Here is an 18556-nt window from a genome sequence, read left to right on the forward strand (position 1 = left end):
AGAAGGCAGTGGGTAGGGAATCAATTATCTCCTTCCATCCTGTGGGTTTCAGGCAATGTGGGTTGTCTAACTTGGCAGCAGGCATCCTTACCCACTGAGCCATCTTGCCAGCCCTAAAACATTGTTTGTTTGTTTTTAATATGTATGAAAAACGCTCATCAGTAAGAAACAACCTCCCCAGTAGAAATAGAGAAAAGACAAATTCTTTAAAAATAAACATCATTTGATAAGGTTCTTAGAACTAGAAAACCACACAGAGTTCCAGGACCCTCTCTGACCGCCATACTTCCTTACAACCCTAAGCCTGTGAAGTGTCTCTGAGGAAAATATCCCACCAAGTCATCTGAAGACCAGGAGGAGAAGGCGCACTGGAAACAGTAAGCCCAGAGCTTCACAGCAGCCTCCTTGTGCCTTCTGAAGCCTGCATGCAGAGTGGCCATGCCTCTACATGGCTTCCACAAGGCAGGTACACAAGAAAGCACAGAGAGGCTGTTGAGTTAGCCTTCTGTCTCAAAAAAGGAGTGTGTCCTTGACTGTGCCATTTGAAACCGAGACTTGGCCTCTGGCCCTGTAGCAGGGACAGCCAGGCTTCATGCTCAGCTCTAGAAAGAACGTAAGCTTTTTTCACTGGGAAGAGGACTTAACATCAATGAAGTAAACACTGTTTTTGTTCTGCCTCGGGCAGGTGGCCAGTCGGGAGCTCAACATCCCACAGTCGTACGTGCATCTGTCCGAAACCAGCACCGTCACCGTGCCCAACGCTCTCTTCACCGCGGGCTCCCTGGGGACAGACGTCAATGGGAAGGCCGTACAGGTGATTTTTCTTTCGTTTCTCAGCCACCAAGCATGGTGGTGAAGGGCCCTGTTACCCTTGTTCTTTAACGGAGGATGAGACAGAGGTGACAAGTTCTAGTCCACGCAGCAAATTCAGGCAGAGCCGAGGTTCCGTGTCCAGGTTTCTGAGGCAGTTTGGTGCTTCCCTGCATGGACTGTTGATCATAACCCGTGTTCGGTTGCAGCAACCTCCTTTTGTGTTGCATCAGAATACAGCAGAGCAATGCAGGGAAGCCCCATTTTGGCTTCATGAAGAGTTTGGGCCGAAAAGCTAATCTCTTCAGGAACCCATTTCCTTTCCTGGAAAACTGAGGCTGCGAATGCCACCTCCATCAGAGAACTGTTAGTAAATTACAGCTACCACCTCCTCCCTTTCTATCCCCAAACTCTAGAAAAGCACCCGGGGGCTATTAGACTCCCACAAAGACCATCTCTACAAACTGGCCACACCTGGATGAAAGAGAAGCTTCCACACTGCCAAGTGGCTCCATGTGTCATGAGAACCATGGTTTCCCAGGACATGCTCCTCAGGACAGGGGCTAGGCAAAGTGCTGGGTGGAAAGGAAAAGCATGCGTTCTCTGGTCACTACGTTTGGAAAAGGTTTCGATCCCCATCCGACTCAAAGAGGCCTGTGATGCCTATGTGATGCCTGTCTGCCCAGAGAGGCCCTGATAAGCCCTACAGTAAACATACCTACTCATCATTGTCTCGCTGCTCTTCCTGAGGTTATTTAACCATAAAAGCATTTTAATTGATATCATCCTTCTTAACAGCTATGGAACCAATGCCCAAGGAAATGCCCTGGGAAATTCCAATTTTGCTAAGAGCTGTAGGTCACTGCCTTCATTTTGCACATTACACTCAGATATAAAGGTAGGCATTGTGTGGATATCGTCAGGTCACCTTTGACACAAAATTAAGTTCTTCCTCTGAAGCCCAAAACTACAGCCGAACTGTGCAACAGTCCTTCCATACCCTGTCTGCTTCCTCTGGCTTGGACAGAAATGCATCCAGCAGGGATGGAGGGTCCTCTGAGCAGGGAGGGCTGGCAGTTGCCCTTCCTGTCCTTCAGACCCTTGGCCATGCTTTGCTGAACTTCCCTTGTGGGTTATGAAGAGTTCCAGCTTCCCGTGGGTCTAGATTTTTGGTCAATCAATGACCACATCAGATTTTCTAAGGAAGCAGGTCCCAGAGGCCAAGGTTAAGTTGGCTCCGGACTGTGAGTATATAAGTTGTCACCTGGCTGGTAGGGCAGAAAGGGTAAAAGGTAATTTCAGGACCCTGAAACTCCTTTAAAATCCAAAATGATTTTTTGGTGTTAGAGTCAAGGCAATGACTATAAAAAGTAAAAAAATGTCATATAGAAAAATCCTCATTCACTTTTAATTCAAAGCAACAATTGGCAGGTTAGGTAAATCAGCATGCACTTAAAATACAAAAATAAGAGCTAACTCCCAGTCAAAGCCTCAATAGGTGTGTCTGTCTATCTGTCTGTCTGTCTGTCTGTGTCTATGTCTGTGTCTTTGTCTGTGTGTGTGTGTCTCTCTGTGTACACCTATTGAGTTGTTTATAAATATAGAGGACTAGGGATGGCCAACTCAAACTTGGGCAGGGGCCAGAGTTGGCAGACATGTTCCCTAATCTCTCAAGATATTGCTATAGCTTCACTAGCAAGGATACCATGGTGTTTGTGTCCAGACTGGAAAGCAGAGTACCAGAAGAGAAAGAACCACAAGCATCCAGTTGACCTCAGCAGCACTGATGCTACAGTAGAGCAAGCCAAGAATGGCTGGGATTAGGTAGTAATGAATGATGCTTTTGGTATTTCCTTACAATGTCCACAGCACAGAAAGAAGACCAGACTGTGTGTTGGTCTCAGTGTAAATGCTGAATCAACAAAGCTTTTAGATTAAAGGGAAAAAGAAGGAGGAGATGACTATGACCAAGAGGAAGAGGGAGGAGAGGAAGAAGGAGAAACGTGTTGATAAACTATTAAACATGATGAAGGAAAGATGTTGGCAAGGAAAGGGACCCGCCCCACTGTGGCTTTGTCTTCCTGGTTTCCTCTTTACCTGGGGTGGCCAACAATAAAACTGAAAAAGAATTTAGCCACAGTTGCCATCCTTAGCATGAGCTCCCTCCCAGGAAAGGCTAGCATGACACAAGGTGACTTGAGGTCATGGGGAATGTGGTGCCTACACAAGCATGACCCTCCATGACCCCAGACTGCTGTGCGAGCCTCACACCTGCAGTCTTGTTTTGTGTGGTGCTGGAGACCAGACTCGGGGCTTTGTGTATGCTAAGGGAGCATTCTACCAACCAAGCCACAGTCCACGCAACAGAAATAGTTTAAAATTAAAACGAGCATATCCTGGGTCATCAAAATGACCACTCTCTGATGGAATGTTATCATGAGACCTCCCTCCACATTTAAGGCCAAAATGTACTTTGAGTCAAGATAATATGAAGAATGTAAAGAGCCAGGCGGTGGTGGTGCACAGCTTTAGTCCCAGCACTGGGAAGGCAGAGGCAGGTGGATCTCTGTGAGTTCGAGACCAATCTGGTCTACAGACTGAGTTCTAGGACAGCCAGGGCTGTTACTTGGAGAAACCCTGTCTCAAAAAACAAAAACAGCCAGGCGGTGGTGGCGCACGCCTTTAGTTCCAGCACTCGGGAGGCAGAGGCAGGTGGATCTTTGTGAGTTCGAGGCCAGCCTGGTCTACAGAGCAAGATCCAGGAAAAGGCGCAAAGCTACACAGAGAAACCCTGTCTCAAAAAAACAAAACAAACAAACAAACAAAACAAAAAACAAAAAAAAAAACAGTATGTATGATGGAGCTGGAGACATGGCTCAGGGGTTAAGAGCACTGGCTGCTCCTCCATGAGACCCAAATTCAATTCCCAGTGCCCACATAGCAGCTCACAACCATCTGTAACTCCAGTCACAGGGGGCCCATAGCCTTCTCCTGGACACCAGGCACACAAACACAAATGCAGGCAAAATGCCCATACACAAAAATAAAAATGCAGTATTTTAAAATGCAAATGAACCAGTTATAGTGGCTTACTTCTATAATCCTAGCACCCCAGAGGCTGAGACTAAAGTATTGCCATTCATTCAAGGCCAACCCGGGCTGTATAGCGAGACACTGTCTCAAAAATTTTTAAAAAAAAATGATCAAAACTTCCAGATAGTAAAGAGCTAACATTAAAATACTTTCTAAGTCAGGGGTGATGACACAGCTCTTTATCCCAGCACTGGGGAGGCAGAGACAGGCAGATCTCTATGAGTTATAGTCTAGCCTGGTCTACATAGTAAGGCTAAGGCTACCCACTAAGGCTATATATAAGACATTGTCTCAAAAAAGAAAGGTTTTTTTCAAAAGATATATTTATTTAATTAGTATTATTAACTGGTATCCAGTTTTACATTTTCTCTTCTTAACATAGACAGTTTTATCTGATCTTGGCATTAAGAATCCTTATTGCAAAGCAAATTTAAACTTAGAAACCACTAGGAATGAAAAGAGATAGGTGGATGAATTTGACTTAGTAAAAACATGAACCCAGGGGCTGAGACAGGGCTCCCTGGCAAAGGGTGCCACTGCTCTTTCAGAGGGCTGGAGTTCAGCTACTAACACCTACATTGGGAGGCCCACAACCACCTGTAACTTCAGCTCCAGGGTATCTGTGCTCTCTTCCGGCCTTGGTGGGCACCCACACATATGTGTACATACACACACACATAAGTAAAAATAAAATAAAATAGTTTAAGAAAAACACAAACTGTCTATACAGTAAGATACCATAAATAAAAATCATAATACATTAAAGAAAATATTCATAACATATATGAGACAAGAAAAATTAAAATAAGCCAGGAATGGTAGCTCACACTTATAGTCCCAGTACTCAGAGGCTGAGACAGGAGGATTGCCATGAGTTTAAGGCCAGCAGAGCTTTAGAATGAGATCCTGGTCTCAAATAAAAGAAAAGAAAAAGAAAGGAAGGAAGGAAAGAAGAGAGAGAGAGAGAGAGAGAGAGAGAGAGAGAGAGAGAGAGAGAGAGAGAGAGAGAGAGGAGAGAGAGATAACAGAAAGTAAAGTGGCAGGGAGGGAGGGAAGGAGGGAGGGAGAGGTGAGCGGGGAACAGTGAGGAGAGAGGCGTAGATGGGCTGCATAAGTAACTGATGTGTTCTTCCATGTTGAAAAGTAAACGTGATGAGATAGAAAATGCAAGTGAGAAGCTCATGGCCATTTCAGTAAGAAGAGGGAAGAAAAGTGGCCTGTCCACTGGTGACTGGCAGTCAGCATGCCCAGCTCAGAAGTCCACTCTTTCTCATGTTCCACGTATCGTCTCTCCAATGATTGTGGCTATTTTCAAGTTTATTGGTGTATAGACTGGTGTACACTCTCATTTTATTAGTGTGTAGACTGGTGTACACTCATCATTTTATTAGTGTGTAGATTGGTGTGCACACTCATCATTTTATTAGTGTGTAGACTGGTGTACACTCTCATTTTATTAGTGTGTAGACTGGTGTGCACACTCATCATTTTATTAGTGTGTAGACTGGTGTGTACACTCTCGTTTTATTAGTGTGTAGATTGGTGTGCACTCTCATCATTTTATTAGTGTGTAGACTGGTGTGCACACTCATCATTTTATTAGTGTGTAGACTGGTATGCACTCTCATCATTTTATTAGTGTGTAGACTGGTGTGCACTCTCATTATTTTATTAGTGTGTAGAGTTGTGTGCACTCTCATTTTATTAGTGTGTAGACTGGTGTGCACTCTCATCATTTTATTAGTGTGTAGACTGGTGTGCACTCTCATTATTTTATTAGTGTGTAGACTGGTGTGCACTCTCATTTTATTAGTGTGTAAATTGGTGTGCACTCTCATTTTATTAGTGTGTAGACTGGTGTGCACTCTCATCATTTTATTGGTGTATAGACTGGTGTGCACTCTCATCATTTTATTGGTGTGTAGACTGGTGTGCACTCTCATCATTGTATTAGTGTGTAGACTGGTGTGCATTCTCATTGTATTAGTGTGTAGACTGGTGTGCACTCTCATCATTTTATTAGTGTGTAGACTGGTGTGCACTCTTATTTTATTGGTGTGTAGACTGGTGTGCACTCTCATCATTTTATTGGTGTGTAAACTGGTGTGCACACTCCTTGTTTTGGTTGTGTAAATACACACTAAAGAATTTTAACTCTACTTAGTGCACACTTGAACAGCACTGCTGACCTCAAGTCAATGCCGCAGGACTTTTTTCTCCTGAAGCAAGTTCACATGTTACTCACATTTAAGAAATCCTGCAAGATTTCTTGCAGCCGCCATTAAAATCTTCCCGAATCACTAACATTTTCCCGTTCTTTGTGCTTTTAATTTCTAATGTCACTCTAAACATTCACTTTTCAGAATGCCTGCCAAATTCTTCTGGAGCGTCTTCGTCCCATCATCAGGAAAAACCCTGAGGGAAAATGGAAGGAATGGGTGAGTGTTCTATTTACTACCCTAGCCAGGAAAGAGCAATGCCACACACACACACAGGTAAAAGTCCTCAATGTGTGCGCTGGGGGGCAGCACCCATCCAAAGCTTAGTGTTTTCTTCTAAGCATCTTCTACTTCTTCAGAACGATAAGAAGTGTGTATGTTCACAGAGAGCTGATTTCATTTCAGAGCCAGTACTTTACAGAGTGCAAGAGCAGCGTGAGTTCTAAAGTACAACCCACCTGGGGTTGCAGGACTGGCTAAGGGCAAGCCCTGTGCAGCAGAGAGTATACCATTCCTAAGACCAAAAGACTGGGGACTTTAGAGATGGCCAGCGCTTAAGAGCATTGGCTGCTCTTACAGAGAACGTGAGTTCAGTTCCCAGCACCCACACGGAGGTTCACAACCATCTGTAACTCCAGTTCCAGAGGAGCTGACTCCCTCTTCTGGCCCCCAGGGGTACTGCACACATGCAGTGCACATACCTACAAGTAGACAAAAAGTAAATATTTTCAAGACACAAAAGATTATTCTACTTTTAATAGTTGTATTGCGACCACCACCATCATCCCCTATGGCACTCTCCAGCACAGAAGCTGACATGACCGTTCAATAGACAATTGATCAAACCAACAGAATGAGAAGCAGAGCAATATACCACATACATGTATGCCTGTATTCACACCCTGTGTACATGTACATAAACACAGCCTAGTCCCCTCACTAATGTGGAAGACCAAGAATGTGAAAAGTCATAAAGTAGCTACATGGTGTGACCCAACACGGTGAGAGGCCCAGAGGGCAGCCAGCAGCTACATCAAGCCCCTCCTATGCAAAGTGTACCCTGTATATTACACACAGGCTACTCCCAGGGAGTAGCTATGAATCACAGACCTTGGTACAAGCCAGAAGCAAGCCCAACATGGAAGGTGCTTCTATTACTTTCCACAAACTTCTATTTCTTTGAGACAAATCATCTTTTCCAGGTTGCAAAGGCCTTTGAAGAATCCATCAGCCTCTCGGCCACTGGGTATTTCAAGTACGTGGTGTTCTTACGTTCTTGGGTGGTACTTGGGCAGCAGCCGTGTGTGGCTGGTGTTAAGTCTGGGGTCACAGGATCCCTTCAGTGGGAAAGGAAGTGAGAGGGAAGAAGCTCCTGGTACGGTCGCCATTACCAGCCAAGAAGCTCCGTAGTTAGGGAGCTCCATCCTACACATATATGGCCCAGCTCAGCACCTGCACACTGGACAGCAGGGTCGGATACCAGGCCACCCATCTCCGCCAAAATCTGCTGGGGTCTACTTCAAGCCCTGGCCATACAGTCCCTCAAGGGAGAAAGGGAGCAGGTCTCTAACTCCAAGGCAGGACCTGCAGCCCATCTGCCCTGCCATCTCCAGGACCCCCACAGCCATGCCATGACCAGACCACTGAGGGGAAACAGCTTTATTTCCACTCTGCCTTCTCTTCTCAGAGGCTACCAGACAAACATGGACTGGGAGAAGGAGGAAGGCGATGCTTACCCATACTACGTCTACGGTGCAGCCTGTTCTGAGGTTGAAGTTGACTGCCTGACGGGGGCTCACAAGGTAGAATGATGCTTGTACACCCCACCTTCGCAGGGTATGAACACACACTGTCGTGTTTCTGTACTGTAAGTAACAACCAACTTGACCTGACAGGGGACAGGTAGATAATCTTTGTTGTTATAGTCGTTTTTTTTTTTTTTTTAAGCCCTTTTCAGTAAATAACATTGTCCACTGTATATTTCCTCCCTTGGTAAAGCTCCTGAGGACCGACATCTTCATGGATGCTGCCTTCAGCATAAACCCTGCCCTGGATATTGGGCAGGTATGTGACTCCGGGCCACACCCAAAGGGACTTTGTCAATTCCGTTTGTAGGAAGATTGCAAGTTTGAGGTTAGCCTGGGCTACGTAGAAAACTGTATCTGAAAAGACAGAGAGAAAAAGACAGGGAAAGGAGGAAGGAAAAAGAAAGGGGAGGAAGGAGGAAGAGGGGGGGAGGGAGGGAGGCAGGGAGAGAGGGGCCTCAGGGAGGTGCCAGTGTTCATGTGGAACTTGAAAGGTGAACAGGAGTTTTCCAGGTGGACACGTGAGGTAGGCCATGTGAGAACAGTCAGGAGAAAACGTACGTACAAACTTGGAGTTGAGAAGGATCATGTGACAGGATTTGGAACATGGACAAGGCAATGTGAGGGCCCAAAAAACGAAGCCAGGCAAGATGGCAGTGGCAGCTTCTCAAGGACACTTGGTAAAAGCTGCCACAGAGCTTTGGAGAGTGGCTTCCTGTGACTCAGAGCTCCGCTTTCATTCCCACTACACTATCTATTCAGCCAATACCATAGGCTTCTCACCCACAAAACTGTGCCCACAGATCGAGGGAGCATTTATCCAAGGCATGGGACTCTACACCATAGAGGAGCTGAAATATTCCCCAAAAGGCGTGCTCTATTCTCGGGGTCCAGATGACTACAAAATCCCCACTGTCACCGAGATCCCGGAAGAGTTCTACGTCACTCTGGTGCACTCTCAAAATCCCATTGCCATCTACTCATCTAAGGTAAGAGTGGACGACCTCTGTATTCACTGGGAGAGGCCAAGTCAGTGGGTCCTTAATACCACAACCCGGAAGCTTACACAGAGGTTTGTTCCCCTGAAGTCCAGTGAGATATTTGCAGACTTGGTTTCTTGAGTCCTACTTCCTTTGACTTACTGATCTGTGTCCCGCTGTCCCCTGTGTCCCTGTCACACTGGACAAGGGCCTAACCGAATAGCCTCATTTTAACTTAAGCAATTCTTAAACAACCTCACCTCTAAATGCAGCCTAGGGACTGAGAGGTTAGCCCGTCAACACGTGTTTAAAGAGAGACAGAATTCAGCCCTTAACAGCCTCCTCCATCAAGAGATCATGAAACAGGCTATTCAATTTGCTTTTTCCTTTGACTTGTAAGTCCCCAAAGGCAGAGTGGTGATGCTCACAGACTCCAGAAACCCACGCAGAGTCTCCACTCTGAACCATGAAACAAACTGGAATCCAGTCAGGCGTGTGGCGGAGTCTCTGGGCATCTCAGTCCACTAGGCTGAGGTCACTAGCAGAGAGACTGACACTATCTGCAAAGTCCAGCAGCTCAAAGCTCCTTTGTCTCCAGCCTCCACACCTGTCCCGTAGAATCTCTCCCCCCTGCAGCCACACCCCTTCCAAACCAGGGTGGGGTTTCAGCTAGCTCCACCCTGGCTCTTTGCTCTAAGTGTCCGTGGTCACTCATTCTTGAGGTATTGGCTCCCTGCTTTCTAGAGCATATAGCCTTTAACTAGCCACTATCTCCAACTCCGGGGCATCTGACACCCCCTTCTTGCCTCCATAGACATCCTCATACAGGTGGCCCTCTGTTCTGTCTCCAACATTGTAAAAGAAAAAAATTAGCTGAAAGACAGGTACCCTGGAAGGACATGGTCTTCAGGGCTCTACTTGATAGGAAAACAAGTGTTTTTAGATGCCTGCTTTCCTAGGGCATTTTCACCAGGTATTCTCATAAGAACCCCACTCACAAATTACAGTGAGGGCCTAGTCTCAGCAACTCAGATACACTCCTTCTTGAGAGTGATAAAGCCAGAAAAGTGTGCGCGTGCATGCGTGCATGCATGTGTGTGAACTAAACCTATAGCTAGAGTTTTCCTGCCTGGCCCACAGTCAGGACAAATCTCTGTCACCCGCCAGTCCCACAGCCACTCAGACCCGACCAAGTAAACACAGAGACTTATACTGGTTACAAACTGTATGGCCGTGGCAGGCTTCTTGCTAACTATTCTTACAGCTTAAATTAATCCATTTCTATAAATCTATACCTTGCCACATGGCTCATGGCTTACCGGTATCTTCACATTCTGTTTCTCATCATGGCGGCTGGCAGTGTCTCTCTGACTCAGCCTTCCACTTCCCAGCTTTATTCTCCTCCTTGTCCCACCTACACTTCCTGCCTAGCCAATGGCCAATCAGTGTTTTATTTATTAACTAATTAGCAACACATTTGCCATACAGAACATTCCACAGCACTTCCCCCTTTTTTTTTCCAAAAGGAAGGTTTTAACCTTAACAAAGTAAAATTGCATACAATTTGGGAATTTGGGCGTAGCTTCTCTTACTACTTCCTGCTGGAGGGGGGCGCTGTATCTTATGGGGAAACAAAGAAAATTTTAGGATTATGGAATAGTCCATGAGGGTGTATCGTCTGAGCCAGTTGCCTTCAAACCATTCTGGATGTTGGATTATCTGGGCCATGGTGTCATCGGAGACCTTTCAGGGGGTCTTGGCTGGTCAAACCTGATGTGTCTTAATCTGGAACAAATCCATAGCCTCTGGCTTTCTGTGGAAACAAAAGCAGAGTCTCCTTTCCAAAGTAACATATCCTTATATCCAAATTTTGAAGTCAAGGTACCTTTAAAATATACATTTTGGCATAACTCAACAGCTTTTACAATCAAATGTTTTTCTGCAGTTAAAAGTCCCAAAGACAACACAATGCAGATTCTCTGTGTAATATCCATTTTTACGTGGCTTATTTTTTATACTACCTTTACTGTCTCTTTAAAGACTTTATTTTTTAAAACTATGTATTTGTTTCTATAACTCTATATATCATCTTTTTTGTCTCTTTCAAGCCTACGTATCTTTTACACACATTGTAAACTATTACATCTGAATCTGTCTTATTGTGAATCTATTGCCTTAAACTGCAGCAGCTGTGGCTGCTGGCTCCACCCACCTCAGCTTCCCAACATGGCCATGGTTTACCGCCAGCTCTGGGAGCTATCAGGGGTCTATGCTTTTAGCCAAGCAGCGTGTAGCCCAGAAACCTCCCCTTTTGCTCTGCACCAGCAAAGGCTAAATCCACCATGCAGCTCAAAGTGCCACTTGCAAAGGCCTCATTCCCGCCATAGGCAGGTCGAGCACGCACGCTAGGAACCCACCAGTAGCTCAAACCAGCAGCTGCCGCTCATTTGAGAGAGACAATTAGGAACTGTTTTTAGCTCCGTTTTAGAATCTTTTCTCAGGTTTTAGGTGGAAACTCTTGCCACCACGTTGGACACCATTTGTAGCTAGAGTTTTCCTGCCTGGCCCACAGTCAGGACAAATCTCTGTCACCCGCCAGTCCCACAGCCACTCAGACCCGACCAAGTAAACACAGAGACTTATACTGGTTACAAACTGTATGGCCGTGGCAGGCTTCTTGCTAACTGTTCTTACAGCTTAAATTAATCCATTTCTATAAATCTATACCTTGCCACATGGCTCATGGCTTACCGGTATCTTCACATTCTGTTTCTCATCATGGCGGCTGGCAGTGTCTCTCTGACTCAGCCTTCCACTTCCCAGCTTTATTCTCCTCCTTGTCCCACCTACACTTCCTGCCTAGCCAATGGCCAATCAGTGTTTTATTTATTAACTAATTAGCAACACATTTGCCATACAGAACATTCCACAGCATAAACCTAAAGAACATTGCATTTCTAACTACCTTTTATGCTTTTCTCAGGGACTGGGTGAGGCTGGAATGTTCTTGGGATCCTCAGTTTTGTTTGCAATATATGATGCAGTGACCGCTGCCCGCAGGGAGCGCGGGCTGAGCGACACCTTCCCCATGAATAGCCCAGCAACACCTGAAGTGATTCGCATGAGCTGCACAGATCAGTTTACGGACATGGTAAGAGAAGTCCATACTGTCATCACCCCATGCGCGGACTTTAAGGTTCTGGATATGGATATCATAACCATGACAACATTGCTGGTCATGCCCATCTTTTCCAATGAAAAGTCTCCTTTTGCCTCCACTCACCACTTCCCACGTGCCTCCAAACATCTTCAGAGGCTGGCACACTAATAGCAAAGGGACGTGGCAGATTGCTTTTTTAAATATTTTATCAAAATGCAATTGATATGGCCTTTTGATTACCTCATTTACAAGATCTCTGGCCTGCTCAATTATGCAGAAAGTATCTGTTAAGCAAACTAATAAAAGTAAATTTAAATGAAATAATCAGGTTCCTAGGCACACTTTTCCATGCCTTGCTGCTACACACTACATAGGACACTGTTCCATTTGCCAGCTGCAAAAATTATACCCAGAACTGTTGCAGAAAGCATCTCTCCATGGCACTGCCTCCTTCAGCCAAAGGGACTCATGGATAGAAAATCCGGCAGCATGGTGTGCTCTGGAGACTAGGGCAGCACGTGGTTCTAGGTCATCCCAAGCATAAGAAGTTTATCGGGGTAAGAGCTGGGGTGTAGCTCAGTGGTCAGCATTCAAGAGACCCTGGATTCCATCCCTGACACCAAAACAAACAGAAAAGACAGGATCCAGGCCTGGTGACACATACCTGTAATCCCAGCACTTCAGAAGCTGAGGCAGAAACATCACAAGTTCAAGGCCAACCTAAACTATGCAGAAATACCCTATCTCAAAAAATACGAGCACATGTGTGAGATGTGTCTTATGAAGGGAAGTCTGTGACTACATGGTTGAAGTAAATATGAAAACTATATAACTCTGATAAAAAGAAAAATTGATATCAACTTAGTTCTGTTTTCAAATGCCTTCAGATTATAACACTTTTCATGGAATAATACCTTGTTAATCTTCCATGTTTTGATCTTTTTTAGATTCCCAGAGATGACCCTTCAACATTCACACCTTGGTCCATCCACGTGTCTTAATCTCCTGCCTTTGAGGAAATACAGCTGATTCACCAGCCTCAAATCAGATCAGCATACAAGTTGACAAGAATTTGTCAAGCATGATTTTACTAATTTTAGTTATTCTCTGTAGTAAGGTTATTGTGTGATTACATTTTAGGGTGCAGATTTTGAACAAATAGTGTAACAAAACTTAAAATCCAATTCTGATTTAGTTTTCATTATCCTGGAAATCTGCATCATGGTACTTTTTAAACCTGGTGATGTTCCTTTAACCTGGGGTGGCTTAGGAGGACCTCCCTGTGTTTTGTTTCAAACAGCTGTGTTCAAAACCCAACAAAACTGCCCATCCCAAAACTCCCTGGATTGGAGTCTCCCAAAACCACACCTGAAAAACCCATTTTACAGTACCTGCCATTTCCTGTGGTATAAACACCATCACAAGGGCAAACTATAAGCCCTTGGGGAATCTGGATACACAGCTGGAGAGAGGAGCCCACTCTGGACTCCTGGGAGTGGCTGAGAGCTGTGTCTGCACTCAAGTCCCCAGGATCTGCTCTGGTGTGAATACAGCTCATTTCCAAAGGTGTGAGCTGGCAGCTCGGTCTCCGAGGGTGGTGTCAACTGTAAGAGGTGGAGTCTATCGAGAAGTGGTTAGTGAGGGCATGAAAGCTGGAATGGACTAGTTCCCAAAACTATGACAGAGAGGAGGGCCTCACCAGATGGGCAGTCATGTGACCTCACCTCTAACCTATGAGCCTATAAACTCTTTTCTTGATGAAGTATCAAACCTCTGGCGTTTTGTTACAACAACACGAAACGATTGAAAGCACCATCAGAAGCTTCCAAATGACAACCCTCATCATCATGAACTATGTACGTGATAGAGAATCTTCCTCGCCTAGACGACCACACTGAGCAGAGAGCATCAATCCAGGCCACTCTTGTATGGTTTTGGTTTGGGCTTAATGGCCAAGAGGTGATATCGGAACCACTTCCTTTTACCACCAAAATAACACAAATCAACAAAGTTCCTTTGCTTTTTGGCTCCTCTCGACCTATCTTACATTGCATCTTTTCCAAGGAAATGTACCCTAGGGAAGTGTAAAAGTAGAAATAAACAAACCAAATCTGTTGTCATGGATCTGTGTAGACATAAATGACTGTAGCTGTGTGGTTAACAGGCGTGAGACCAGACTTTAAAAGAACAGGCTGCGGGGCTGGAGAGGCGGCAAAGAGGGGGAAAGTGTTTGCTGTGCAAGCATAAAAACCTGAGATCCTGGCACCCACAGAGAAAGTCAGCCAGGGCTCATGCCCCTTTAACCCCAGCACTATGAAAGGTTTAGGGGCTTGTTGGCTGCCAGCCTAGCTCAAGGTTCAGTGAGAAGGTCTGTCTTAAAGAAATAGGTGGAGAGGAAGAGAGCAGGGTACTCAGTACACTACCCTGACCTCCATAAATGTGCACACACACACACACATACACACACACACACACACACACACACACACACACCAAAATAGGAAGCAGAGACCAGAGACCAGCAGGAGAAAGGCTCACCAGTTGCTGGGTCCTTCCTACTACAAAGTGTGGGTGCATGCATGTGCCTTTAAGTGTTTAATTTAATCTTTTAATTCCCCCAACAATCTACATTTCCTGGAACCTAGCCCGCAAACTTATTATGTCTGAACAGCAACAACAGTCTTGCTGCATAACATGCTTTGGTCATAGAACACAGAGGAAATTGTGAAAACCGAGTGAAAGCCTCCCTAATGGCTAGCCCTCAGAAGGGGCCGTGCAAGCTGGGGGCAGGGGCGGGGGGGGGGGGGGGGGGTGGGGGGGAACATGACACTGGGGTTTGGAGGGGGCTGTGGGGGGAGTGAGTCTTCATTCTCAGCTGTGGGTCCTCAGAGCAACATTACTGACAGACCCCCCCATGAAATAGGCATGGTGGTGCACACTTCAATCTCAGCACTCGGGAGGCAGAGCCAGGCAGATCTCTGTGAGTTCGAGGCCAGCCTGGGCTACAAATCGAGTTCCAGGACAAACAGGGCTATACAGAGAAACCCTGTCTCAAAAAAAAAAAAAAGAAAAGAAAAAGAAAAAGAAAAGAAAAAGAGAGAGAGAGAGAGACAGACAGACAGACAGGCTCTGTGTAGCCCTGGCTCTCCTGGAACTCACTCTGTAGACCAGGCTGGCCTCAAACTCACAGAGCTCAGCCTGCCTCTGCTAGGATTAGAGGTGTGTGCCACCACCGCCCCACCCACCCCACATATTATATACTCTTAAAAACCCTGCACTTACCCATTTAGATTTCTCTTCATTTTTCTTATCGAGGTTGTTTTTGTTAGATTGTACACACACACACACACACACACACACACACACACACACACACACACACACACACACACACACACACACACGGTCACTCACTAGATATGTTTTTACACCAGTAAGGATCTTCTTGCCTCTCAGTCTCAGAAAATGCACGTTTGCTGCCCCCTAGTGTTAGCCGAGATCTTGGTGTCAAGATGACTCTATTTCCTTCATGGAAAACCTACCTTGCTGGGGATGTGGCACAATCAGTGATTTCCTAGAAGCATGAAGCCCTGGGTTCAGTCCCTGCACTGCATGAACTGAGCATGGTGACAAGCATCTGCAATTCCGGCACTCAGGAGGGGAAGCAGGAGGATCAGGAGTTCAAAGTCATCCTCCCAACAGCGAGTTTGAGACCCGCCTGGGAAACATGAAACCCTGTCAGAGAAAGGGAGAGACATAGAGATAGAGACAGAGAGGAGCGGATTCCTAGAACCCTGTCTTTGGGGTTGAAAGTGGCCTCAGGCTTTGTATCTCCAACCCAGCCCAGAAATTTGGAACATCCAAATCTCTGGAGTCAAATCACTCCTGCTCAGAGGAAATAACAAAATAACGACATTTCAGTGAAACACAACTGCATCTGAAGAACACGCAAAGCACGTTGGCATTCTTAGAGACATTTTTTCTCACCAATAAATTGAATTTAACCAGTTTGTTGGTGAGATGTAAGTCCTAGTCTGGTGAGTACTTAATACCCACTTTTTAAAACAAGGGAGGGGGACAAATGTTTCATTTGGGCTTGAAGGTGATAAAAAAGCATTAACGGCTTTTGGTCATGTCTTGGGAGAGATGGTTGGGGGCCGTGAGTGGAGTCTCTTCCCACTTCGCCTCTCAGAGGTTTCACGTGGCCAGAGTCACGTTAGCTTGTAACTCATTTAACCTGTGCCCCTAGGAGATGGGATCTCTCCTTTTCCTTTCATTAATTCCCTGTCGGAGGCTGCTCGCTACTTCAGTCAGTACCCAAGAGAAACAGGGAGTGGCAGCTTTTAAAATCTAAAAGCTTCAAGAGAGCCAGAGCGCCAGCCTGGCACCAGAATTGGGGAACCTGGTGGTTGCATCTCACCTCAGCCCCTGGATTTATTCAGCTGGTTAGGAGTCTACTCCAAGCCCCTGGTAGGAAGACATCTGTCCCCTCCCCTTCCTCTCTTGGAGCTCTCCATCAAGGGGATGAAGCAGCCGCCAGCTGGCAGCCAGTCGTGGCCCCCCTTTTATACAAAGCAGCAGAGTTAGGTTAACAGATTTGCAGGAGACAGAAGTACACATGGAACAAAGGACCGAGGTATGTGGGGCCAAGGTGTCAGAGCAAGGGAGCCAAGGGGAGCCGGCAAGAAGTTCCATGGTCTCAATCCAAGGGAGGGGAGTCCATGTCTTACTGACCACGACGAAGAGGGAGTGAATAGGGCTGTAACCGGAACCCCCAAAGATGTCACCTGGATCCCATCTGACCTCCCCTTGACCCCTTGATCATTGGTGTGATAAGCTGCTTGAGGTGGGGCAAGAACACATGGAAAAAACCGAGAGGAACGAGGATGCACGAGGACGCACACTCAGCATGGAAGACATGCTGCTTTGGGAGCATATGGAGGAACCAGAGGGAGAATGTATCCCTGGTGGGACCTTGCCTTGTGGCCCTACGTGAGGGCCGCGTGGGCCAGGGCCAGAGGGTCTGCACTTCCCTTTACACTGGTGGAGCAGTCAGTCACACACCCCAGAAACCAAGTTGGAGGGGGGGGAAACCTTGTATGGAGCATCACCCAGTTGGAAAAGCACCCGGCTGGGACCCTTGGGATTCTGCACGCGGATGCCTGCACACGGTCCAAGGTGGTGTCACTGCCTCCATTTTGGTCATAGGCCTGAGTGCCCAGCCTTTCTAAATTCCTTTGCTCTCTTCCTCAAAATATAAGCAGAGGTCTCCCTGGCTTCAAGAGAGGGTGGTGGTGAGGGAAAGAAGGGGGACTCGTGGCACCCAGGAAAAGAAGAAAAGGAATTAAACAGTGTGGTTTACATCCTACTCCATGGTCATCAGGTACGGACACGTGGAGGAAGTCCTGCCACTGTCTCCAAGGGAGAGAGCCTGGGAGAAGCAGGTTCAAGGCCTTTTCCTTCTCCCAGGGAAGCAGAGTACCAAAGCAATGGGGTTTACAGGTAAGGAGAAAGACAGAAAGATGGAGCCTGGAAACTAAATTCCCCCAGATGAATCACAGCTGAAGAGTAACCACGCAGGGTCTGAGGGACCGGAGAAGCTGCCCCAATGGCAGATGGGCAACTGTCCTGTCCTCCGTGGAGCACATTTGAGCCTCCTTTGTAGTTACTGAATACATTATGGAGAATCAAGGTTCTCTCTTAGGAGTTTTTAGTTTTATTGACAAAGAATTTGAAAACAAATTTCATGGACCAGTGAGAGGGCTCAATGGGGAAACCAGCCACATAGGCTGGTTACCTGAGTTTGAGCCCCAAGACCCACATGATAGAAGGGGAGAACTGGCTCCTGCAAGTTGTGCTTTGACCTGCATACACACACACACACACACACACACACACACACACACACACACACACACACACACATACTAGTGGATGTGGTTTTAAAAACAGATTCAGAAGGAAGTTTGAAGACCATTTTGTTAGCGTTTGAGGCAGAAAAAGAGGGAAGGAACACTGTAAATCCTGGCAGTGACGGGGAGATAGAGAAGGAGAAGAGGAAGAGAGAGCGTCGATGTGGCTTTTGTGTTAGGGTCAGCAAAGGAATCTGCCAGCAGCTCCTCCCACCTAGAAAGGTGGGACCGGGGAGGGTCTCCAGAAATAACGGAAAGAGTGCCAGGGCAAGCATGTTTAGGGTTTGGCTAGTATTCAAAGTTAGACATCGAAAGGAGAACAGGAAAGCTACACTTTTATTAGAACTTAGGAAACCTGTCAGGCTTAGCAATGCAGATCTGTAATCAACCAATCCTGCTTTATCGGCCCTTCTTTCTCCTATCCTAGCCTAAGGCGGGTCCCAAGTCTCTTACCCTGCTTTTCATGGTCCCCACCACTGTGTGTCTTTGATCTAGGCAGGGACGTATTTAAGGCACTTGGCTTTGCAGTCTGATCTACTAATCCTGGTCTACCACCTGAGCTGGTCTGTTCTTCTCT

General features: G+C 46.3%; 1 protein-coding gene across 1 annotated transcript in view; it reads left to right on the plus strand.

Annotated features, from left to right (window-relative positions):
* Positions 1-14213, plus strand: part of LOC128117542 (aldehyde oxidase 4) — a 66742-nt gene extending 52529 nt beyond the window's left edge. The window contains exons 29-36 of the mRNA XM_052749508.1: positions 686-814; positions 6267-6341; positions 7325-7377; positions 7810-7924; positions 8121-8186; positions 8731-8916; positions 11891-12058; positions 13015-14213. Of these exons, the coding sequence (XP_052605468.1) occupies positions 686-814; positions 6267-6341; positions 7325-7377; positions 7810-7924; positions 8121-8186; positions 8731-8916; positions 11891-12058; positions 13015-13068 (846 nt within the window). The 3' untranslated portion in view covers positions 13069-14213. The remainder of the gene's footprint in view (positions 1-685; positions 815-6266; positions 6342-7324; positions 7378-7809; positions 7925-8120; positions 8187-8730; positions 8917-11890; positions 12059-13014) is intronic.
* The last annotated feature ends 4343 nt before the right edge of the window (positions 14214-18556 follow it).

This window comes from Peromyscus californicus, unplaced genomic scaffold (genome assembly GCF_007827085.1).
Source record: "Peromyscus californicus insignis strain IS unplaced genomic scaffold, ASM782708v3 Scaffold_21__1_contigs__length_65335640, whole genome shotgun sequence".
Classification (NCBI taxonomy): Eukaryota; Metazoa; Chordata; class Mammalia; order Rodentia; family Cricetidae; genus Peromyscus; species Peromyscus californicus.